Below are 25726 nucleotides of genomic sequence, written 5' to 3' on the forward strand. Positions count from 1 at the left end.
TAGCAGTGTGGAGTTCACCAGTGATTTCAGAAACTGTAATTTCAGTTGCAGAGCCAATGTGATGTAGTGGTTTGAGTGTTGGACTACAACTGTGCAGACTAGGGTTCACTCAGCCATGGAAACCCACTTGGTGACCTTGGGCAAGTCACACTGTCTCAGCCTCAGAAGAAGGCAAGGGCAACCACCCTCTGAACAAATCTTGCTGAGAAAAACCCATGATAGGGTCACCTTAGGGTTGCCAAATTACTTCTGACAACAGCAACAAGAACAACAATTTCAGTTGAACACAGACAGTAGGGAGCCAAGAGAGAATGTTTAGAGGATACCATTCTGAGACAACAAGACAAGTAGCATTCTCCAGGGGTCTTTCATGTGTAATACTGGAGCAGTCGTCGTCTTCTTCTTTTAAAAATAGAACACACAGTGTAGTTCAGCAACCATGTAGAAAGCTACAATGCAGATCATACATTCAGGGTTTGTTTTGTTTGTTTGTTTGTTTTTGCTATATGACCTGTGGTTTCATAATCTCTGCCCCAGCATCAGTGAAGAAAAAGCCATCCAGCTGAAAATACCCCAGGCCCTGTTTCTTAGATGCCCAGCAAAAGCTTTGTAAGTGTGAAATAGAATTTGGCTCTGGACTCATTAGTCTACAGTCACGAGCTGGTCAACCATGCCATGACCATTCTGTTACCAGGCTGCTGCAGGCTGAAGCTTGGTTGGTGTTGGGGATGGAGTGAATAATCTCCCACTCCCTGGGGGCTCTTTTTGTTAAGGCATTGCCTAGCAACTGCAGCAGGAGTGGAGCAAGCAATGGCGTCCTCCCAGGCAGCCAGCAGTTTTTTGTACGAGGAGATGGATGACTTCATCTTTCACGAGAGGATTTCAGTGTATCAGTTGCAGCTGGCAGGACAGAGAGAGGCTGGGAAGGTTTGTGTGGGATTGAGGGGATTTGGGGAAAGATAGCTTGGGGGGCATGGAAGGTGTCCTAGTTATCACAGTCTGATGCCACTGTCACGCAGACCCTGCTTGACAAGGCAGGGCCTTAGGACTGTTTTTCACACATGCAGGACTCTTTACTATGGCTAGACCTGAACACCACTGGTTACTTGCAAAGAAGCAAAGAGAATTTCAGGCAAGATTTTTTAGTCAAAGTGTAAGTTGGATGTTTTGTCCCATTCTGAAGATGGTTCGCAAAGTCCCATTCTGCATCAGTCCCTTGGTACTTATCACTTCTCCAATTCCATAACACAGAGGAAAGTATGCAGCTAGTATCTACAAGGTCCCTTTGTGTAGGGAAGACAGTAATTGCAAAGAGCAAGGGCAGGTAAAACCTGCTTAGGAAACTGTGGGGAATGGGAACTACAATCACACACACAAAGTGAAAACAAGTGTTTCCAGATAACTCCAAAGACATTGTGCAGCTATTGCATCTCCCCAGTTAGCATACTTTCTTTGATAAGAAAAAAGGGAGAATCATAGAGTTGGAAGAGACCCCAAGGGCCATCCAGTCCAACCCCTGCCATGCAGGAAATCTCAATCAAAGCATCCCTGACAGATGGCCATCCAGCCTGTTTAAAGACCTCTAAGGAAGGAGACTCCACTACACTCCGAGGGAGTTTGTTCCACTGTTGACCAGCACTTACTGTCAGGAAGTTTCTCCTAATGTTGAGGTGGAATCTCTTTTCCTGTAGTTTGCATCCATTGTTCTGCGTTCTAGTCTCTGGAGCAGCAGAAAACAAGCTTGCTCCCTCCTCAAAGTGACATCCCTTCAAGGGCTGTCATATCACCTCTTAGCCTTCTCCAGGCTAAACATCCCCAGCTCCCTAAGTCGTTCCTCATAGGGCACGGTTTCCAGACCCTTTACCATTTTAGTCGCCCTTCTTTGGACATGCTCCAGTTTCTCAATGTCCTTTTTGAATTGTGGTGCCCAGAACTGGACACAGTATTCCAGGTGGGGCCTGATCAAAGCAGAATAGAGTGGCACTATTACTTTCCTTGATCTAGACACTATACTTCTATTGATGCAGCCTAAAATCGCATTGGCCTTGTTAGCTGCCGCATCACACTGTTGACTCATGTTCAATTTGTGGTTTACTTGAACTAGATTCTATGAAATACACTGAATGGTGCTGTTCTTCCCTCCTTCCCTCTCTCTTGCCTTGAAATTTGAACAAACCAGATTGCAACATGCAGAGAAAACAAAATGTAGATGGAATGAAGGAGAAGGAGATCTTAAGGACCTTAGGCCCCTCATGTGCATTTTTAATATTGTATGTTTGGCATGTAACAACTGTTCTTTTTCAGGACCTAGATTGGAAATCAGCCACAAGTCTTTGAATGTAAGGGCACATTAGAAGAATTTGGGTCCACATCTTTGACAGTTTTTTTTGAACTGGGTCCATATATATCAGTCTTTACAGAATGTTTTTTTTATATAAAAAATAAACTTTGTGCATGAGTGAGAAAAGATGGGGAGGGAGATGTGAGCAATTTTAATCAATGTGTATAGCTGCTCTTTATGTGCATGTATTCAGGTCTCCTGAAAGTGGAAGAAGACAAAGAATTATGTTGAACAACACAACCTGCACAATAAAGAAGTGTGTAAAGGTTGGGCAATACATTTGAAAACAGTCTTCCACACCCAAGGCCCTCTAGATGGATCACAGCCCCCATACAGGCTGGAGTATGGCCATTTGGGTTGGAGCAACTGGGCGTCTCATATCTTGAGGGTGCCAGGCTGTGGGATGCTGCTGTCCAGGAACACAGGATGATGGTGGTAGAGTGGTGGTGGTGGGGTAGTCACACACATATCTGAAGGTCTTAGCCCTGGGACATGTATCCTAATGTCTCCAACCAATCCATCAAAATGTGATGGTTAACACTGGAGAGCTCCTTATGTCACTATGTATTTACTATACACATACAGCATGTTACCTTGCTAAAGAAAAGGGCTGTGGGGAAGACTTGGCACAAACATACAAGTTTCCCCCCCATCTAATCCACCTTTAGGGCAACAATATGATGAGAATCTCTGCCAAGAGACTTGAGAGCGGCACTTCTGAAATGCGATTGTAAGGCCTGGGAGGGATGTTACCATTAGGTGTCAAAAGTTGCCAGAGCAACAGCTGCCCTATCCAGCTAACCTGCCAACAGCAAATGCCAGAGAACAATGAAGCTTGGGAGGCCAAATAAGCCTGGTTGGCACAGCTTGTAATGATACCAGGAACCCAAGTTTGTCAACAAACGGCTTTGTGTGCCCAGAACACTGCCTTGTGGTCAATGCAAGCTGTAATATTATCCAGATGGCCTGTCTGATTTATTTATTGTGCCACAAGCCCCATCTCTCAGTATCTGAGTCTTAGAAGCCAGGCTGCAATGTCAGCATTGAATGTAGGCATCTCACCAATGGGGAATCATGATGAGAAATTCACTAAGATGTGGGGGAGGCAGGAAAACTCACCATCAGAGGAGGAGGAGGAGAGGGTAAACTTTCTTGATCAGCTTCTCCAAAAGAAGACACACAATGGTAAAGACAGAGTAAGTAGTATTTTGTCACAGTATAGTGCGTGTAGCCATTTGAATGTGTGATGTATCAGGAGTGAACATGAGTTGGGGAAGGGGGAAATAACAGTTGCATGTAAAAGGGACTCTCACAGGTTGAATGCACATTTCTTTAGATGTCACAGAAGTGTGCTTGAGCCTTGGCGACCATGAACTACTTGGCTGCATGCTTTGCACCCCATACTTATGAAGAATACATCCTTGCATAGAATGGGTTAGTTAATACTGAGAATACAATTCCTAGGAAGTAAAGGTTTTTGTTTATTGTAATATAATAATGGAATGTGATATAGTGTATATTGTGGTGGTGACTTATGGAAACCCTAAGATGGAGTTTTCTTGGCAAGATTTGTTCAGAGGTTTGCCATTGCCTTCCCCTGAGGCTGAGAGTGTGTAATCTGCCCAAGGTCACCCAGTGGGTTTCATGGCCAAGCAGGGAATTGAACCCTGGTCTCCATAGTCCAATATTCAAACCATTACATCATGCTGGCTCTTATAATCTAGTAATATACATTGCATCTGTTTCCCAATGAAAATGGGATCTATGCTACTGAAAGGTGCTTTTGAACCATCCTAATTTTTTGGAGCCATTTTGCCTCTGCTGCCTTGTGTGTCAGGATCACAATGTTTTCCCACTCTCTCTTCATATAATGGCTCAACCTGCCTAGAGGCAGCAGAAAAAGGTTAGAGTAACAGCACAGACAAAATTCCTACTGTGGTCTCTTTCACCTGGACAGAAAGCAGATGCTTGTACAATATTCCCTGCAATATCTGCATACACACACCCTCTCTTTCTGATTTAATATTCCTCCTGTACTTAGTGGCAGCAAATATTTATTCTTTAGAACCCACGTCCCTTGAACAAGTGCAGCACTGAAATTATTAGGCATCCATATATATCTGTTGGTAAAGTAACCCAGAGACGCAGCATGGTGAAGTGGTTTGAAAGTTGGATTAGGACAGTGCAAAACCAGGATTTGAATTCCTGCTCTGCCATGGAAACCTACTTGAGCAAGCCACACCCTCATAGCCTCTGAATAAGTCTTGCCAAGAATGCCCTATGGAAGGTTCACTTTAGGGATGCCATAAGTTGGAAATGACTTGAAGGCACACAACAACAATGTGACATACCAGGAAAAATGAGATGTACCAAGAAAAACTCTAGATCCAAGAATTCCATAGCATTGAGCCATGGCAGTTAAAGCAAACTGCATTAATTCTGCAGTGTAGATGCAGCCAAAAGCTTTTAAAACTAGGAACAGGCAGGCTTGTTCAAAACACAGGCATCTGTGCCCTGTTTATTTATTTATTTATTTAAAAAGCATTTGTTTTTTAAAAATAAACATATAACAGCTACAGTTCTTGCATACTCTCTTATATTTATCTACAATCAAATCTGAGCTTATGCTTAGTACATATTCTGAAGTGGCATTCCCTCAAGTGCTTAAATTTACCCATACCATAACACCATAATGCTTTTCTTGATCTTGCATTTAGCTTGCATTGTTTTGTGATTGGCCATTGGAAGGTAAACACAGGCTTAATTTGCAAATTTTGATTAGTAAGGCATATGTCGTTGAAATCCCATTTCTGGATGGAAAATGCCCTACTCAAGGGAACCCACTTCGCTTTTAATATCTCAGTTTGATCTTTGAACAGGATTGTGTCTTTTCCACATCATGGAAAAATCTACACAATTGATAATATCCCGCATTTGGTAGCTACTACTAGCAGCATGGCGTAGTGGTTTGAGTGTTGGGCTACAATGCTGGAGACCAGAGTTTGATTCCCAGCTTGGCCATGAAATCCAACATGACCTTGGATGAGTCACATACTTTCAGCTGCAGGGGAAAGCAACGGCAAGCCTCCTCTGAACAAATGTTGCCAAGAAAACCCCATGATAGTTTTGCCTTAGGGTCACCATAAAATGAAGGCACACAACAACAACTAGCAATAAAACTGGCTGTTTGTCTCCCTCTTGTTTCTTTCCCCACTTTTAGAAATCTCTCCTCCACAGACTGGTCTTCCTTGCCAAGATCTCACCAGACCTGGCTGATAAAAGGGATTTAGCTGGTAAGAAAAACTGGGCAGTTGGCTCCTTCAAGAGGAGCTTTTCTAGACAACTGACAAGTGGGATGGAACTGATTAAAAGAAGGACCCTGGGTCTTTGCTGAGTTTGCTTCACACCACCTGAGACACTAGGTTGACGACAAGGGCAAAAAGGAAAAAAGCAGAAGAACATGAAAACACACAAACTTATCTATCACAGGGGAACCCTTTTTGCTCAACATAAGAAAGCAACATCATGTAGCAAGTATAGTAATGGTCCTAGCTTTTGGTAGAGTGAGGTGGTTGTCTCAGGCAGTAGATGATAGGAGACAGCAGTAATGTGGAGGTGGAGAACGCACTGCCTTCTGATGGGCTGGCAAATCTTGAAGAAAGATTCAAATGTTTTAAGAAAATTTCAGTCGCCAGTACAGTCATTCATGTTTTATAAATGGAATGGAAGAGGGTGCCATTTGTTACTCAACTTCAGCATCAAAATGTCTTGGATTGGCTCTGGGTAAGTGATATTATTACAGTATAAAGCATTAAAAATACAAAGTTTTTTTTGAAAAAAACAAAATTCAAACAATTAAAAACAATTATGTTATTAAAAATTAAAACTCTTCAAAACCAAACCAAAACAGCACCCATATCAATATACTATGAAGCACTGTGACTGAGCATAATAGGCCACAGCAGGATAATATGGGCCTAAGAGAAATACATCTTTAAAAATAACAAAAAAACCTCCACACAAACACTGCTTGATGTTCTGGTTGTCTCAAGTTCCTGCCTATCTCTAATCTGCTTTTACAAACAGGAATGTAGATTTGCCTCATAGCAGATACACCTGGGCAGGGTGGCAAAGAGGCCAGTGAATCTGCATGCCTATGACGTATCTCTCCGTTGGCTGTGTCCGCTGTATTGTGGTAGATTATACCAAGAATAATTCATTTCTCCTCAGAATACTGGGAACAACTCTTTGTGAACCTGCAACGCTCCTCTTATCAAGGTGAGGGGATCACAGGACTGTTGCTGCTCTACCCCACATGCATTGTGCACATCTTGGAGGTGAGCATTCTGTCTCCCTCTTTTCTCTCTCTCTCTCTCTTTTTCTCTCTGTAAGTGAGCCACACTGAGAAAAACAGCATGTAAATTGTTCCAGTACCAGAGAACTGTCAGGATACCATTCAGGTTCATGAATGACTCATCACTCACTTTCCTCTGGCTGCCAAAGCAATTAATCACACCTGGAGGTAGAGCAGATCCCCTCAAAGCAGCCTGGGATGGATCTGAAGTATAGTGTCTGAGGTGACAGAAATGTGGAATTGGGGTGGAGGCGAGGAACATGCAACTGAGCACAATAATCCAGAAAAGGGTTTAAGAATGACATAAGAAACGTCTAATGGTAGGTGGGGAGAAACAGCTTTGTCCCTTTCTTGCCACTGACTTCTGGCAACAAGCAAGCAAGCAGACAATACACACGCACACACGCGCGCACACACACACTCACGCAGCTGACATCCTGACTCACCCGGCTTTGTTTGTGGAAATTGTCTTCCAAATCTTTTATTCTTCTACTTCTGCACCCAGTATGTGAAAGCTCATGCTCATGGCCTAAAAACCTTGTTACCAATTCAGGGTGCTCACTCCAAGAATCTCTACTCTCAGTAGTGGCTGGTGGTTTCCATGTTGGTTGGGACACTTAGTCTGAATTTTAAAGGAGCTAGCCAAAATACTAAACCCTATCCCTCAAATAGAATAGCGATAGCAAGTACATTTCTATATCCCTTATCAGTGCATTTAAGCACTCCCTAAGCAGTTTACAATGTGTAAGCCAATTGCCACCAACAAGCTGGGTACTCATTTTAGCAACCTTCGAAAGGATGCAAGACTGAGTGGACCCTAGAGCCGTGCCTGGGGTTGAACTCACAACCTTGTGGCTGTGAATGGCTGCAGTATCAGCATTTAACCACTGCACCGCCAGGGCTCCTTTAATACCTTAGATAGCCCCTAAAAGCCAGAGAAGATTAATTTGCTCTACTTCCATGGGAGCCACCAGCTACTACTGATACCCTTTCACACCATTTCCTGGAATTCCTCCCTTCTTTATTTAGGCAATGGCTGTGAAAACTGCCAAGAGAATGGAAATTGACATTGCGGATGGTGGGGAAATGCCATCGGTGGCTGCAGTTGGGTGCTCTTGACATTTAGGAATGGTGATGGTAGTGGGAAACCATTTGAGATTGAGTTGGAAGCCCCTTCTGCACTCAGCAAACTTACAAATGAGAGTTGGACCAGGAGTCTTGAGAGCCCAGGCTTGCAATCTCTGCTAAACCAAGGAAACTCACTGGCAGACCTTGGGCAAGGTCACAATCTCTCAGCCTCAGAGGAAGGCAATGTCAAACCAATAATACTGTGGGACAGAGTTGTATTAAGTCAGAGCTGACTTGTAGGCACTAAACAACACACTCGGCATCCTTACTAATGTGCTTACTTAATAATAATTTGTTTTATTTACATACCGCTATTCCAAGGATCATAGCGGTGAACAGCAAGTAAGCTAATTTTCCCCCAAGAGTCTGGGTACTCATTTTAGCGACCTCGGAAGGATGCAAGCCTGAGTTGAGCTTGGGCCCTTTTGCTGGTCTTGAACTTGCAACCTTGTGGTTTCGAGTGAATGGCTGCAGTACAGGCATTTATCCACTGAGCCACCAGGGCTCCATCTTTACTAACTCTCTCTCTCTCTTTGTATGTGCTTTCAAGTCACCTCCTGGGCAAGGGTGGAATTGGGACTACAGCACCTGGTCTTGTGGCACTCTCCCATCCAAATACTAACTGGGGCTGACCCTGCTTAGCTTACAAGATCAGATAATCCAGTGCTTTTAGGTTACTGAGGGCCCTTTTCCCTACTAACTAGATGCTAACTAATTCCCTACTAACTGAGGCGCAACAGGTCTTCCCTTTTCAGACTCTGGCTGCCTGCTCATTGGCTGTTTCTCCAGGAGAAGCAGTCTCTTCTGCACAATCTGTTTCTCTTCCATTGTCAACCTTTCTTGGGACAATTTAAAGGCAGCCTCTTATTATCTGTCACCATGGCAATAAAAGATCCAGGTGTCCTTTGGTATAGCAAGCATTCTAGCTGAAACTACATATTTTAGGAACAATGCTCCCTGGCCCTTTTGAAATCTTGCCTCCCAATGATACTCCTCCTAATCTTGCAAGCAAAACTCCTGTCTCGTGGATTTGGGGAGGGAGAGGGGTGCTGGTTGGTAAGTGACTTCTAGAGCTTCTCAGCTTGGTTCTCTCCTGATATATGTGAAATGCTTGCCTATTGTATGTGAAACAAAATGCCAATATTGAAAGAATGAAGACCATGCCATACATTGGGGGAGGGGGCAGGTGGAGTGGGGGAATGGTTGAGATTAATGCATTTAGTTGATAGCTCTGTGTGTGTGTTGTGTGTCTTCAAGTCATTTCCCACTTATGGCGACCCTAAGGTGAATCTATCATGGAGTTTTCTTGGCAAGCTTTGTTCAGAAGAAGTTTGCTATTGCCATCCTCTGAGGCTGAGAGTAAGTGACTTGCTCAAAGTCATACAGTGGTTTTCATGGCTCAGCAGGGATTCAAAGCCTGGTCTCAAGAGTCATCGTTCAACACTCAAACCATTACACCATAATGGCTCAACTGCTATTTTAACTTGGACCTTAACTTGTTCATTTGCTATTGTTTTTATTGTATGGCTGGAGGCCTCAAATGCCTTTTGTGTTGGGCTCCCCATGCCTGGTGTAGTGGTCTGAATGTTGGATTGTGACTCTGGAGACCAGGGTTCAATTCCCAGCTCAGCCATGAAACAACCATGTGACAACCTTGGGCAAGTCACATACTCTCAGCCTCAGGGGAAGGCAATAGCAAACCTCCTCTGAAGAAACCTGCCAAGAAACCCTCATGATAAGTTTGCCCTTGGGTCACCATAAGTCAGAAATGACTTGAAAGCACATAACAACCCCACACATCTCCATTTGTTTTATCTTGTTTGTGACATAGGATGCATCTCTGTGGCCCCATGTAGTAGCCATAGCTGTATAAGAACCTTCCTTTAATGGGAGTATTTCCAGAAGAAGCTTTGAATGGGCAATCCCTTCCACACCCGTTTCTCACTGATGCAACTGAATCCAAGCACTTCTGCATGTTAAGCCTGTGCTCAGTCATGAAGCCACAGTCCTGATCTCCTCCACCAAAACAATCAAAGACCCCCAACAGCAGGCTGATGGGGCTTCATGCCATGTCCACAGCCCTTCTGCAACACTGTAATATTGCTTGTTTTGTTTTGTGTTTTTGAAGTCAGATTTGTTGCTTCTCTTTCAGTCATCCAGTGATGTGCTTTATTCCATTCTGCGGGATCTGAGGGACATGGAAGAGCAGCAAAGGTGAGCAGACAGTGGCTAGTAGGTCCCTCTTCAAGCACAAGGCTGGTTGCTAAAAGAACAGCCTCCCCCAACTTCGTTCTCCCTCCCAACTTATGTCTTGGGCTACAACTTGGGCCATTGTTGGGGACGATGGGAGCTGTAATCCAAAGTATCTGGGGGTGCCAACTTAGTAAAAGCTGCCATAGAGCAATTCTGATGAATAGGACATGATCTTACTGACATACTTAAAAACAGCATCCTGATTTGGGGAAAACAGGACTGAGCCTCTTCCTGCTAATGATTTTTGACATTTATTTATTTGATTTATATTCCACCTTTTTCCCAGTATGGAACCCATAGCACCTTATAAGTTTAAACAAAATAGCTATAAAACAGTATGTGGTATAAAAGTTAGAGAAGCATTAAGACATCAATGCAGTGAAGACATTAATCATAAAACATTAATTTTGGACCCAGTCCTTTTGTTTAGAGCAAATTCTCATTCAGCCACCTAGCTTACTTAGTGATTTTGGACCAGTCACCAACCTTAGGCCTAGCCAAACCAGATGTTTTTCTGGGAATAAAAGGTGGGGGGAAAGGGAGACGACTATGTAATCTGTTTGGAGCAATTTGGATTTATTATTGGTAAAGAAGTAATGTCTGGCAGATTAGAAACACCTTTGCAGAGCTTGGTGCTGAGATGAGCAGGCGAGACATGCATGGATTCTGCCCCTTGACTCACCAACTGTTTTGAATTATTACAGTTAATAGGGTTATCCCATCACCTGATGGAACTCCTTACTTCCAGCAGGGCTGGGGAATTTACAGGTTTCCAGATGTTGACACTCTACTGCTCCCATCATTGCCCATCACTGGCTGGGCTGGCTGAGGCTAATGGAGACTGGAGACCAGCAACATCTGGAGAGCCATGGATTTCCCACTGAGTGATTGTATGAAAGTTCATGTGGTATGAACAGGTCTTTGGAAAATATCAGATGCAGAATATCAGTATCTCACAGGAGCTCACTGATGATCTCTGAATGTACTTGGGGCTGAATTGCCAGTTTGAAGAAACTGCTAATTCTGGTGGACCAACTGAAGACGGCTACACTCAAACCTTTGTTCCTTGTGTAATACAGTACAGTCAGCCCTCCAAATCCACTGATTTTTTATTCATCGATTCAAGCAGCCATGGCTTGAAAATATTTTTAAAATGTATAGATTCCAAAAAACAAACCTTGATTTTGCCATTTTATATAAGGGACACCATTTTACTGTCCACTTTATTTAATAGGACTTGGGCATCCATGAACTTTGGTATCCATGGAGAATCCTGGAACTAGACCCCAGCGGATACCAACGGGCCTCTGTATTAATACTTCTTCACATGTGTAAAGCTTGTGAGTCTAGCATATGTATTGTGTGACTATCTGAAGTGATCAATAACCTGCTGTTAAGTAGTAGTATGGTGTTTGCCTCTTGCCTTGATAAGAGATGAGAGGTGGCCGGTGGCTTCCATGTCAGTTGGGCACTGATCTTCTCCACGTTTTAGTCTGAACTTTAAAGGAGCTGTCCACAGTACTGACATTTTTTGAGGGATGGATTAAGCACTTTAGATAGCTCCTTTAAATTTCAGACTAAAATCCAGAGTGGATTCACCTCCTTGCTGACATGGAAGCCATTCACTGCTACAGTTAGAGATAGCCATATGATCAGCTTTCCCTCACAGCTCTTTAAGATCATGTTGGTCCTCTTAAATCATGATTTCTTGGTTTGTTTCAGAGCTTTGGTCCTGGATGCCAAAATCCTCATAATGTCCCATAAAATCCCTTCTCGACTCTTCCAGCAGTGGCACTACAAAGTGCTGAGGGTGTCAGAGAGACACCTGGACTATGATACGTCGCAGGAGGACTCAGCAGAGACTCTTACCCATGAGTGCCTCACGGTGCTTCTGAAACTTGGCAAGCATCTGCTCCAGCATCCCAAGGCATGTGTCAGCCTCTCCAACCAACCAACCAACCTCAGAGATGATGCATTAGGGCAGCTTTTTTGAACTTGGTGTCCTCCACGTGTGTTCAGTTTACAGTGATTCCTAAACTTTGGCCCTCCAGATATTTGGGACTTCAGTTCCTAGAAGCCCCAGCCAGCTTGGCAAACAGTCAGGCATTCGGGGATGTGAGGTTTGGAAAACCAAATTTTGGGAACTACTGGCCTACACCCTCATCATATCCAGCAAGTTACCTGAGGATGGCGAGATGTGTACTCCAATGCAAGTGGAGGGCATCAGTTTTTGAAAGACTGTAAATGATGGTTGGGATTAGATATGACGCATGGCAGGGAAAAGAGGGAAGCGAAAGCTAGTGACAAGAGCCACTCATCTGACCCAGCAGCCAAGGCATGCTTGAAAAGATGACATTAGAAAGGTGAGCTGGAATAGCTGGGACATCTTCATAGATGTGCTAGTCTGTTAGTGTGTGTCCTCATACATATCCTAAAGAAGGTCCCTTTCATTGCCCTCATCTATGAGATATATTGAGGGGAGTGAGGAAACTGTGGAGGAGCAAAGCCAAAGGCTCCTCAAGGGCTCAGTGTTTACAGACCTATTTCTTCCCCTCCCTTCTTCATTTGAAAAACTATCTACTGTTTGTTTTCTTGGTGTGGGCAGCACAAATCCTATAGGAGAGAGGAACTCATATTTACCATTAAGACAGGTAGATGGCGAGGATGGATTTACATTCCTTCCAACATTTCACAGATGAAAACTCGATGTGTGTGGCCAAGCAACCTCAGAGTGTGGTCAAAAGGGCAAAAGTCATTAATGAGGGTGAAAACACAAGCTAGGAGAGGCTGCAGTTGTTTGCTTTTGCTTGCACCTACTGGGAATGGCAGGATTCCATCTCCTCTTCTCCAGTGACATCTGGATTAATCCAGGTGGAATTGGTGTCAATAAAAGTCAAGTCATTAAATGGTAGAAACGGGGCAGATTTTGACTCTACAGCAATGGTGTCCCCATCAGCAGTGCTTTATTTTTATGGGAATGAAAGGTAGCCATTTTTTATTCAATTGTGTTTATGTTTTATTTTCATAGAATCATAGAATCAGAACTGTAAAGTTGAAAAAGACCACAAGGGCATGCAGGAAATCCAAATCAAAGCATCCCTGACAGATGGCCATCCAGCCTCTGTTTAAAGGCCTCCAAGGAAGGAGACTCTATCACCCTCCGAGGGAGTGCATTCCACTGTCGAACAGTCCTTACTGTCAGGAAGTTCCTCCTAATGTTGAGGTGGAATCTCTTTTCCTGTAAATTGCATCCATTGCTCCGGGTCCTGTTCTCTGGAGCAGCAGAAAACAAGCTTGCTCCCTCCTCAATATGACATCCCTTCAAATAAACAGAGCTATCATATCACCTCTTAACCTTCTTTTCTCCAGGCTAAACTTCCCCAGCTCCCTAAGTCGTTCCTCATAGGGCATGGTTTCCAGACCCTTCACCATTTTAGTTGCCCTCCTTTGGACACACTCCCATTTCTCAAAGTCCTTTTTGAATTGTGGTGCCCAGAACTGGACACAATATTCCTGGTGGGGCCTGACCGGAGCAGAATATAGTGGCACTATTACTTCTCTTGATCTAGACACTATACTTTTATTGATGCAGCCTAAAATTGCATTGGCCTTTTTAGTTGCCGCATCACACTGTTGACTCATGTTCAACTTGTGGTCTACTTGGACTCCTAGATCCCTTTCACATGTAGTTTCATTCAACCAGGTGTCCCCCATCCTATATCTGTGCATTTCATTTTTCCACCCTAAGTGCAGTACCTTACATTTCTCCCTGTAGAAGTTCATTTTGTTGGCTTTGGCCCAGCTTTCTAGTCTATTCAGGTCATTTTGAATTTTGATCCTGTCCTCTGGGGTATTAGCTATTCCTCCTAATTTGGTGTCATCTGCAAATCTGATAAGTTTACCCCCAACTCTGTCATCCAAGTCATTGATAAAGATATTGAATAGCACTGGGCTTGGGACAGAACCATGTGGGACCTCTCCAGGATGAAAAGGAGCCATTACTGAGCACCCTTTGGGTTCGTCCGGTCAACCAATTACAAATCCAGGTAACAGTTACCTTGTCTAGCCCACATTTTACATGCTTGTTTGCAAGAATGTCATGGGAAACTTGGTCAAAGTTTTATGTTAGGCAAGCATTTGGCACAGTTGAAATGGTAAAAGTAAAGACACTGGTAAAGACCTTTGGATATTTTTTTTTCTTATTGAGCAAAACAGCAGTGGTCAGAATCCTGTATGGAATTTACAGGTGGCTAAGTTATAATGCTATGACTATTAATTCTAGCCTGACCCCCACCCCCAAATTCCAGTTACTGGGAAGTAGCCACTGCAATTGATGCTCCTTATGCTCAAGAAGCAACTGACTATTTCTACTCCTCCGTTGAGTGATCAGGACAGGACCCTTGTTACAATTCTCCCTCACATGAGAGATGGGTGCTTGGGACTGTCAGCTAGCTGCTTCCCAAGTGGCAGGAAAAGACCCAGGACAATTGCAGTGGCTGCTTCCCATTAAGTGGGAATTAGGGGACTTTCACAGTCCCTAAATCTCCCATAAAGAAGGGGCTGCCATACAGGATTCCAGCCTACTTTTAAAAATTGATTAGATCCACCATCTATCTTTTCCACCATTTCTCTGAAGCTGTCATATTTCCCCCTTTAAAAAAATGACCCAAATACCCAAATCTCTCTCTCTCTTTAAAAGCACTTAGTGCTAATAGTTTTGAAATGTTACGTATTTTAAACTTCCACTCTCAGAATCCACAAACGAGCATGGTCAATGGCCATGATGAATGAGACTTTTGGTAGCTGAAGTCCAAAAAATAAATAAACCACTTTTCTGAGCGATGATACAGACATGTTTCCCTGTTCCCTGATTGATCCAGCTTGGTAAGAGCATGGTGCCTTGGATCCATCTGCTCACAGTGTAGTTTCTATTACTTGATATTCCTGATTTAGGAAGGTGACTGGATTTACATTTCCTGGCCTTTTACAGTATTTTCAATAGCTATCAAGTGGCTGAGCTATAGAGAACTAGGCGCACCAGCTCCCTCCCCCTGCTGATAGGTCAGTGGCAATGTTTATGTTGTTGAATTGTGGAATTTACCTGACTATTATTTGTTTTCTGATCCTCAGAGCCCCAAAAACCTCCCGGACACCATCCTGGAAAAGGTACCAGAGCTCATTGTTCACCAAAACACCATCTGCTACCTGCTGGCATGCCATGAGTTATTGAGTCCCGCTCAGTACCTGCAGCTCTTTGACTTCCCTGTGAATCTCCAGATGGACTCAGGTATGGGCCAATTGTGGAAGGAGGTGTTGCGGGGGGGGGGGGGGGGGAGGGATTAAGAGGATCAGAGGACAATCATGACATAAAATATTTATGCTTGGCCTAATTTGGTGGGTGAGCAACAGCAGAATATGGCAGGTCCTATCTTTTTATAAGTAAAGAGTCTGATCATTGCTGCAGGAAGACAGACACTCTTCTTAAGCAGAAAGAGTGACGGATTTGTGGATGAATTGTCCGCACCTCCCATGAGAATCTATGATACATTAGGAGTGGTGTCAAGAATGAGAGGAGAGCAGTGGAATAAGGGAATTATCTCAGATCTTCCCTCCCAGTCTATTGTGGCTGCATCTACACTACAGAAATAATCCAGATTGACACCACTTTAACTCCCATGGATCAATGCTATGGAATTCTGGGAATTGTAGTTTTGTGAGGTATTTAACCTCTGTCAGAGAGCTCTGGTGCCACAACAAACTACAGTTCCCAGAATTCCATAGCATTGAGTCATGGCAGTTAAAGTGGTGTTAGCCTGGATTATTTCTGCATTGCAGATGTACAAATAGTACAATAGAAGAGCACTTACTTTTAGTACTGCTTTGGGAATAAGTTTATGATGGAACCCTTGAGAAACAGTGGGAAAGAAATAAAAATTCTTATTCTTTAGTACCTCGAGCAGCTATATGCAAACCAATACTGTAGCACTTTTGTAGCACAAGCCTTTGCAAACTTTGTCTACTTCATCAGATGTGTCCAGGTACAACATCATAGTCTATAAAGCAGGTGCATGGGATATTCACATTTTGACAGCAGGGATTTCACATGTACTGTTCCATTCCAACTAGCCAAGATATGGTAGAGGTACAAATGCTGAGTTTCTGACAAAGGAATATATACCATGTCTAGCAAAATCATAAGCAGGTTTTTATTAATTTTGTGTATCTTACTTCCAGGAAAATGTGGATAGGCTAGCAGGCTTTGATCTTGCCCCTGTGAAACATCAGAAAAACTTAGCACTGAAAGGGGGATTTATTGAATTAGTTTCCCAAGACAGTGAAAACTATAGGCGTATGGCACCTGTGAAAAATACCTTGACCATGTCATTAGAAAGTTTTAATTACCTACAAACTCTTAGCCTTTCTGCATACCGTGCAATATTTCACAGATGAAACCCAGATCAGAGTGTGATCAAAAAGATGTGGCCAGACAACAAGAGGCAATAGTTATTAATGAGAAAGAAAATTACTATTTTAAATAGGGAAATCCTGGAATTTATGTACTGAGTTTGGAAAGGGTGAGACTCTGCTCCTTCCTCTCCTCTTCCTCCTGCTAAGTTAATTAAGTGCAAATTATTTCAGTATTTTGAACACAGGAATTTAAGTAAGCTGCTACAGACAAGGGGAAGTGAGAGCAGAGAGAACTGGGACCTTGTAAAGCAGGAGTGGGAAACTGTGGAAAATGGTGTGTGTGTGTGTGGGGGGGGCATTAGCCTCCCAGGAGATCTTGGAGGGTCACCCCCCCCCACACACACACACATACCATATGTGCTTCCACAAAAAATACAACAGGTCCTTGATATCCACTAGGATTTGGTTCCAGGACCTCCTTTGGATACCAAAATCTGTATATGCTGAAGTCCCATTAAATACAATGACATAGTAAAATTGTATCTCTTATACAAAGTGGCAAATTTCTTCTTAGAATTTATATATACCTTTGGAATATTTTCAAGCCATGGATGGTTGAATCCATGGCAGGGGGTTGACTGGATGGCCCTTGTGGTCTCTTCCAACTCTATGATTCCATGATTCTAAGAAACAATGGCTTGGAGGTATATAACAACAACACAAGGCCTCTATATTAGCACAAGAAGGTATGAGCACCCTCATGTAAAATATGAAATTAAAATTATATTCAGAAACAGGAGAAGCTAACTGGGGCCATTTCAAACTAAACAATCACAGCAGTTAATCTCACATTTACTGCCATACTGCATCCTGTGGAATCCTCCTGGGTCTTAAAGTTTGGTCAGAGGCCACCAGAGGAACTCCCTGGCTGAGGATTTTCATGGCTTCTCCCTCCACTGCCATTCCCAGTATTCCATAGCATGGAACCATGACCATTAAAGTGGAATCATAATGCTATAACTGTGCAGTGAAAAAGGTTGCCTGGTCTCTTGCATGTATAGTTCTCTAGGAATATTTGTAGATATCCTAGAAAGAGCCTCTAGACAGTGACAAGCTTATTGTCTGATCTGATTTTTATTAGGAGTCATAGCTTAAAATGCCAAATGGGAACTTTCTAAAATAGGAAAGGGGCCTGTGGGCCTACTGCTGTTCAGTTCCCGCTCCCAACTTCACTAACCATTGACTATGCTGATAGAGTTGTAGATGAACAAATTCCCCACCCAACTCAGAAATGGAGAAAGGTGAAGCACTGTATTGACCACCTTTCCAAGCCCAGTTGCCCAGATTCTGGAGATTTAGTCACTGCATTCTTAAGTAGCACAACATTCTGGAGAAAGATCACACTTCAAGGAACCCTCTTCCTGCTAGGAGACTCCATATTTCTTCTTACTGAAATATCATCTGTCCTCACAAAGGAGAAGAGCTGAAAAACAGTAGAGATGATGCAGATGTCAGCTATGTTTTAGTTTTAGCCTACTCTCTTGATCAGGGCTGTTGGGAGAGGTAGTTCAACCTGGAAGACATCAGGCTCTCCACCCCAATATGGTACTTTTGTTCTGTTGACTCTGCACACACACAGGGAATTGTAATGTGTGGTTCTTCAGACATTAGAGGGCTCAGGTGTGTAGCCTACATTCATTTCCATGGCAATTAGGAAGTTATTTTCATCTCAGAATTGTTGCCTGCTTTGTCTCATTAGACAAGATGGAGTCTGTAGCAGTAGGTTTTTGGCTTCATGTTAGCGAATATACCGTCTGGTCATTGTTTAGGCTCACAGCTGCCGAAAGACCTAGCTATGACCTAGCTGCCTTAGCGAAAAAGCCACAGACAAACACACAGAGCAGTATTTGGGGAAAAAGTGACAGCAGGATGTAGAAATAGAACCCAAATGAATACTGGGAAGGCTGTAGACACAACCAAGCAATCCTCCCGAGGGGTTTAAACCATTCTGCCAGCAGAATTCTCTTTAGTTTTTTTTTAAAATATAGATGAGTACTTGGAAGGCTAAAACTGTAAGCTCACATGGCCTCTGCGGAGGTCCTGTCCTAGTCAAGACTATGGAAAAGGGTATCTTTTGAGTATATTTACCTTGGAGGTTTTGGAGTGTGAAGGCTGCTCCTTTCTCTCAGCTGTGTAGTGGCAGCCGTAGAAGATCCAGGTTTACTCCTACAGCCAATTCATGGCCATTTGGGACAAGGGGTGGAGTTGCACTGCATGGCACAGGGAGAGAAAAAGCATTGTACAAAGAGGTACCGATATCTCTTTGTGCAAGATCTAAATAAGTACTTATGCTAGCATCATTTACCAAGAATATTCTGTCCTAGTATTTACTTAAATAATTTATGTGCCATCTGCCTATGATGACAAATATGCCCAAGTGACTAATTAATAAGACAAACTATTTCTTATGGCCAAACTGAACTGTGATGAGGGAAACATGTAAATGGGTACCATTTAAAAGAATAATAGATACAAAAATTAAAAGAAATCCTGTTTGCGTAATACTAGAAAAATTGCAGATACTTATGGGGCAAAATAGTGGCTGGATAGCTGGGATTTTGATAGGGGGTGATGGTACAGGAGGACAAATAAAAGTTCAATGTTTGTATTTGATTCTTCCCTTTATTCCCAAACATCAGGGGAGATCATAATTATGGATCCTCTGTACCACATCAGATTGGCACTAAGTATCTCTCAAACATTCAGTGTTGCATCATTGAGCGTCATATAAAATTAAGGAAAAGTGTATTCCCTACTATTAGCACATCTATGCTACCACCAACAGGCATTCCTCACAATTCATGCCTCAGCAATCAGACATACAAAATAGGCTTGCGTTTATCTTCCAGTGATCAATAAAACAAAGCACTTAATATGTGCAAGATACAAAACTGAGAAAAAGAACATGCTAGGTCAAAAAGATGTCTTTTACCATTTAGAGAGAAAGGCTTCTAAATATGGGCTAAGTGTATTGTCTAGTTTGATCTTGACTGCAGAAGAAACAAGCAATTCTGTAACACAGATTTTCTCTTTCCATTTTTGTCAGTAGTCATCTCTGGGAATGTATGGATCATAGAGGTACAACAATCTGAGTTCCTGCCTCTCATAGGAAGATTTTAATCTTGCTAACAGTGGGTCAGACTAGACATTAATGGGAATGCATATTCCCTATGATTAACATATTCTTCCTATCACAATTGGGTTCTTCAGTAAGTAGATTTGTCCCCCCCCTTTTTTTTTTCCCCCTTGGCAAAAAGAAATTTGAAAATGGTGTCACTTTTCACAGAATTCAGGTTGAAATAAGCCTGTGTTGCAATTTATATAGCACTTATTTTGATTGAAGGGCTTGTGTTTCGAAGTGATGATCCAACCACGGTGTAAGTCCCTCTACGTATGCTGCAAAAAAGGTACAGTACAGCAAATGGTAGACTGCCCAGTGCATGCTGACATTTGCATGGCACATTCCAGTGCATGAATAGAATCACAAGTCACATGCTGTTAGATTAGACTAACACCACTTACCAGACAAGGGAACAATCTTAACACATTAATGCTCTGCTGTCTGCAACAAAAGCAAGTTTTTGAATTTTGCTGTATTACACAGTATTCATTGCATGGCAATAAGTGCACGTTTCCATTAACATGCACAACTCCACAACACAGAGATATATCTTGTGATCCTAAAACAAAATTATGGGCCTACCTTTGTTACCATAACGATACCACAATATATGCAGGCACAGAAGGTGGCAATCTGATCAAGATCAAAACATATTTTTAGTCTTTGCCCACCCCCTCTCCAATGCTTTGTTGCAGATTGCAAGCTAAAGTCACACTACATCACCTTCTGTGCTTATATAGGTAGTCACATGCTGTTTATAAAGTTTTATATGCCAATGTCTATTTCTCTGTTTATAAAATGAGTGTGTAGGTGTGCTCCTGAAGAAGTTCAGGTGGAGGCAGCAGAGAAGACACTACAGCTGTTGTTCACAATGGCCAAGATATAATGGAATACTGGATTCTGTTGGTGCCACCAAGACTGGCAATCCCCACTAGCTCCTGTAGCCTTCCTGTGTGTCCTAAAAAACAAAGAAAGCACTGGCTTCTGGCAGCTGGGTACCACCTGCAGGGTGTCATTGGAAGTGCCAGTGCTTCTTACTCCACTAGGGAATACCATGTGTGTATGTGTGTGGGGGTGACACCTGGTCAGGCCCTCTGTTTGGTGCAGCCGCTGAGAGGTGCAGTGCTGCTGCCATGCAGCAGCCCCTTCCGAGTCTGGTGGGTAGGCAGGCAGGCAGGCTAGGCAAGATCTCCAGCACCACAAAGTTCTCTTAATATAACCCATTTCTTTTCTTTCCACACCAGAGAATATGTGGCCTATGTCAGAACGCTTAAAAGTCCATTTTGAATGGGCTGCTTTGAAGGGAGCCTCTGCCACCTGAGGAACAAGGTTAAGAAAGAGTGATTTTTGCTGCAGAAAGCCAACACTGGATCCTTGAAATTCTGTCTAAGTTTGAAATCTATGATGAAAGAGAGCCTTTTCAGCAATCAGTGGGAAGGGCAAGTACTATTTTGTAGGGAAAAAATGAAAATCTTGACATTTGCTCATACCCAGACTCCAGCATCAGTTCAGCTCTGTGTTCAACGCAAACTATGAACTGTACAAACTATGCACATCTTATGTTAGCATAATATGGTGAATTCACATGGTATTTGGGACTGCACAACAGTGTGTAGTGTCTAGAGCACCAGAGGCAGTGTTATCTTTTCTTGACCAAGGGATAATTTGTCTCTAGGATATGCCTGCAATGAATAAGTCTTCCCCTTGGAAGCCATGAAAACCAGGATATGAAGAAAAAGAAACACATACTGCTTTTCATGGTAAAAGCTACTGATTTGTATGCAACTATGCTGTCTGTCATCAACTAACTTAAAAAGAGCCCTCCTCAGCCTGGTGCCTCCTAATGTATTGAGCTGTAGGTGGATGATCTGAGCTGTAGCCGGACACAACTGAAAGACTCAAAATTTGGGGAAACTCTTATTCATCACTGAAAATTTACTACTGTAGCTCTCTTTGTTCTTGAGGGTCTGTGGTTTGTCTCAGCGCTCAAGTCATTGACAGCTGCAACAAGGACAGAGATGACTTGTGGATAGCACCTATCACCTGCAAACTCTAAGGAATGCCTCACCTTCTGCCAGTTATTCATCAACCCTTAATACTTCCACAGTAAGCTGCTGACCTTTAGCACCCTATTGGTTCCCCTCTCAAGCTGTTGTCATGGCAAGACTGAACCAAGTGAGCATTTACACCCCTAGATTCCACTCTGAGATGCAAGTGTTTAACTTCAGGGGCTCAATAGTGCCCACCACATGTTGTTGGTGGAACATTTCCCCAGCTGAGTTATGCAAGAAATAATTGACATGAGCCTAGAAGGTGGCAAAAGGCCACCTGCCTGCAGCCATTCAATCATTGCAGAATTGTAAACCTGCCTTGGAGGTGCAGCAAATGAAATGTCAGATATGGCTCTGAAAACACCATTCATGTCCTCCTGCTTTTGGTGCACAAGGGGATGGAAATGCTTTTTAAATGTGCTTTCATCAGGTTTTTCATTGATTGGTAGGCATTTTGAAAATGGCTTTATAGTTACGCCCAACTTTCCTGCAATATTTTTCACTTAATATTAAACACATTTTTCGTTGTCTCTCCCACCACCCCAATTCCATCCCTGGACAGACAATGACTAGCCTGTAAACATTTGGAAATAGTTTGCCCATGTTTTAAACAAACTGGGAGCCAATCTAGACTTCTCAATTGGACTCCACTTTCAAGTGGTTGCTGCCACTAAATCCTTTGCTGATCACCCCTTTGTGTTAAAATTGCATTAATACAGTTCATTTTGTGAAACTGCTTTGTGAAGTTTTTTTTTGCTTTGAATAAACAAAGAAAGCACAGACAAGAGAAACAGAGATACCACAAAAGTAATTAACTGTACTTTAATGACACCATAAGTTGGGGGGGGGGAGGAGGTTGGGCAGAAATGGAGAAAGCAGGAGACTCTCCCATAGAAAGGAGTTGCCCAGTGCCTGGGTTGTGTCTATGGCCCCAGCTTGAACAGCAAAAACATCAAGTGGCCATAATTGGGGAGAGCAGTTAGAATAACTATTTCCCCGCCTAGTTAACCAGAATTTGCACTTGTGTTCCTGCCCCGTCCATTTTTGAGTGATGAATTACATATTATCACAGCTTGTGGCAAAGCAAGAGCATCCAGACTTGCAAAAATGCTGTCAAAAGAGAGGAGTTTGGAGACATTTACCATAAATCTGATAAGAGTTTGAAAGTATGTGTGTAGAATAATAATTCTAAGCATTAGATTTATATTGTACATTTGTACACCCGTTCAGATGGAATGGCCCCAAATAAACCAAATATATATATCTATGTATTTTATATGTACAAATATATATCTATGTGGGCAGATATATATATCTATATATCTCATCTCTTTTAAAAGGATAAAAGGTTACATCTGCCTTTGCATGCACAGCTGAGAGCTCTGCCCTGCTCAGTCAGACCCTGAGCTATACACTACAGGGAGCTGCAGTCTAACCATTGCAAATGTATATCCTTTGGTGGAATTCATCTCCCCTCGCCCGGGCAAAAAGGCCTGAACATGGAGTAGAGAGAAAGGGGAGGGTGGGAATAAGCCTATCATGAGGGTGAACAAGAACTCCATGTGGCCAGTTTCCCCCTCTGAGATTACACTGCAGGGGATATGCTTGGGAGCACTTTTATTGCTAAACAAGTAACTATTTCTTTACCTAAGAGGAAACATCGCCCACCCCATGCCACAGCCACCTTTCCTGCTCAACTCTGGTCACAGCCAAAGACAGCAATTTAATGTTCCTTCTGGTGTTTGTCCCTTCTCATTTCTCATCATCCTTGACCTTCTCTCTACCCACTGTAGTGGGAAGAAGATCCAGGGAATTGTGTATGTGTGGAGGTGAGGGTGCAGGCAGGGAATGAAATGGTAAAAGAGCCCAGAAGGCCGAGTGATATTTCCTTTGGAATCCCAGAGATTCATATATGATACACTGCCCTAAAGGCATTTGCCTGGCAGTAGGAGATAAATACCAGGTAAACAGGTTTTGAAATGAGTGGGTGAGCTCTGGAATGATGCAGGTATAGTCGGTTCCTCTCCCATTCCTTGGCCAGTCTGCAGGGGAGAAAGAGCAATGAACCAGCACTATGGAGATTTAGCTGGCACACAGAGGAAGGACAGACAGAGCAAGAGTGGGAGGCATTGCTGAGGCCAGTAAGACTAACCCAATAAGTGTCTTCTGTGAAATTCAACTACTGAACCCATCTGCTGCTTTCCAACCTCTGCTGTTCAATTGCCTGAAAGGGCCAATGAGAGCATTTAGTTACTTATTTTGGTAAGGGTCCAAAAGCTTGTAAAGAATATTAAATAGGCACCACGTCAAAAAGGCAAAATTTGGATAAGGCTAAACAAATAGGAGAAAAATAAATTAAATGGAAATTGCACTGGCAATGTGCTCTTTGCCACATCAACAGGCTTAGCACCAGGCCCACAGGGCTGTCAGTCTTGCACAAGTGGCTGGCAAGCAGAGTGCCTTAAGAGACACCTCCCCCCACACACAAGTGGGCAAGGTCTCTGGACATGTCTCCTTCCGTGGAGTGTTCATGGGGCACCGATATGTACAAGAGAGGATGTTCGAGGGAGCAAGGGATATCGTGTCATAGGGCGGTGCTTTCTGAATCCTCCTCTGAACTTATTTTTCCTGGTACCGGATGTCTCTGGACTTGTCCCAGTGGGTCCAGGTGAAGTGTGGAGACATCAACCTCTACATGGATGGAAGGGACATCAAGGTGGGCGAGATCTGCAACCAGGCACAGACACACAGGGAGACACCTTGTTAGATCACACACTGTTCCAGGCCAAGGCTACCCACCCACCTAGGGACACACAGTCAACTGACAAAGGAACTGCAGCTTTAACTTAAACTGAGCAGTAAGAACTGTTCTCAGAGTCTGTTAATGGCAGATAAAAGGGATGTCATAATATAGTTTTGCTTTGCACCTTTGGCTTTGACAATCTTCAGAACTGTCCCTTCCTTGAAAACACCCATTGCTAACAAGCTGTCTCATTCAAACCATAATTATTTTTTAAATTCCTCAAAATATCACTGCTGCCAAGAGTCCAGAATCTGATTGCTAACCTTCCAGCCTGTCTTATAGCTTCAGGTCAAAAAACCTTTCTACCTGGTTTGAAATTGAACCTTGTGGAATACTTGTTTGTTAGATCATCGGTGAGAATCTCCAGGCAACTGGGCAGCAAAAAAGGGTTTGGAGTTTTTCTTTCCTTTTTTTATCACCAGTGTGCCACAAATGACTAACACAGTGGTTCTCAATTTTTTTGCCCTCCAGATATTTTGAACTTCAGGTTCCAGAACCCCTGGCCATGACACTTACTGCATGTGACTTCTGATAGTGACGTCCAAAGTACTGGGAGAGCCACATGATGCAGACTATAGGACTAATACCCAACAATGTGGATCAAACTTGTAACTTGTTATTTAACAGCAGCAGCAGCAACAAAATTAACCTCTACTGCAGTTGGCAGGCAAGCATTCATATGAAAAATTCCCCATGGACATCTTCACACCACATACAATAGCTCTACTGAACATGGATCTCTGCAGGGAAGGAGATTAAGTATCTAATTCTAGAATAATACTTGAACATATGATAGGGATAAAAACTGTCTATTTGGCTCAAAGGAAATAAGCAATCTCAAAGAGTTATGCTGATGAATGAATAATTTTGGCTAAACGTAACCATTCCAAAATGTAGCTTTTCTTGGGATCATTTATATTTATTACATATAATTATATTTATTACATATAAACAAAATTAAGCTCTGAACTGCCTTAGTTTTTGTTCAAGCCAAAACACCAAAGGAAGCTTGGGATAAGTCAGTTCTTTCCTAACTCAAATCTACATATCCTTAAGGTGAAATGTTGGAAGGCAAAAAGATTATTTCTGGATATTGATAAACACAAGAACAGTAGCCAACACACACAAGAATCTCTCTTTTCAAATGTTAGGCAATTGTTAGCATGTCCATTATGGGCTAGAAGTATTATATCTTTCAAATAATGTG

The 25726-nt window shown here is 42.8% G+C and overlaps 2 protein-coding genes across 13 annotated transcripts in view; one reads left to right on the plus strand and one right to left on the minus strand.

Moving 5' to 3' along the window:
* The first annotated feature begins 248 nt into the window (after window positions 1-248).
* LOC121921658 (testis-expressed protein 47-like) lies at window positions 249-25092 on the plus strand. Of its 5 annotated transcripts, XM_042450027.1 has the most exons (8): window positions 3003-3537; window positions 5562-5634; window positions 6572-6678; window positions 9976-10037; window positions 11799-12003; window positions 15207-15363; window positions 19888-19951; window positions 20910-20969. In XM_042450027.1, the coding sequence occupies exons 1-7, from the start codon at window positions 3376-3378 to the stop codon at window positions 19923-19925; spliced, it is 804 nt and encodes a 267-aa protein (XP_042305961.1). In that variant the 5' UTR covers window positions 3003-3375; the 3' UTR covers window positions 19926-19951; window positions 20910-20969. The 5 variants fall into 5 exon arrangements, with proteins under 5 accessions (XP_042305963.1, XP_042305961.1, XP_042305962.1 ...); XM_042450029.1 differs by lacking the exons at window positions 3003-3537; window positions 19888-19951 and adding an exon at window positions 249-927 and having other exon boundaries at window positions 20910-22531; XM_042450028.1 differs by lacking the exons at window positions 19888-19951; window positions 20910-20969 and adding an exon at window positions 24991-25092.
* ARHGAP44 (Rho GTPase activating protein 44) overlaps window positions 22525-25726 on the minus strand; it is a 142165-nt gene continuing 138963 nt past the window's right edge. For 7 of the 8 annotated variants that reach the window (XM_042450018.1, XM_042450017.1, XM_042450019.1 and 4 more), the window contains one exon: window positions 22525-24443. In XM_042450018.1, coding sequence (XP_042305952.1) covers window positions 24301-24443 — 143 coding nt within the window. In that variant the 3' untranslated portion in view covers window positions 22525-24300. The remainder of the gene's footprint in view (window positions 24444-25726) is intronic. The other variant, XM_042450021.1, reaches the window with a different exon arrangement.

This window comes from Sceloporus undulatus, chromosome 2 (assembly GCF_019175285.1).
Source record: "Sceloporus undulatus isolate JIND9_A2432 ecotype Alabama chromosome 2, SceUnd_v1.1, whole genome shotgun sequence".
NCBI classification, from domain to species: domain Eukaryota; kingdom Metazoa; phylum Chordata; class Lepidosauria; order Squamata; family Phrynosomatidae; genus Sceloporus; species Sceloporus undulatus.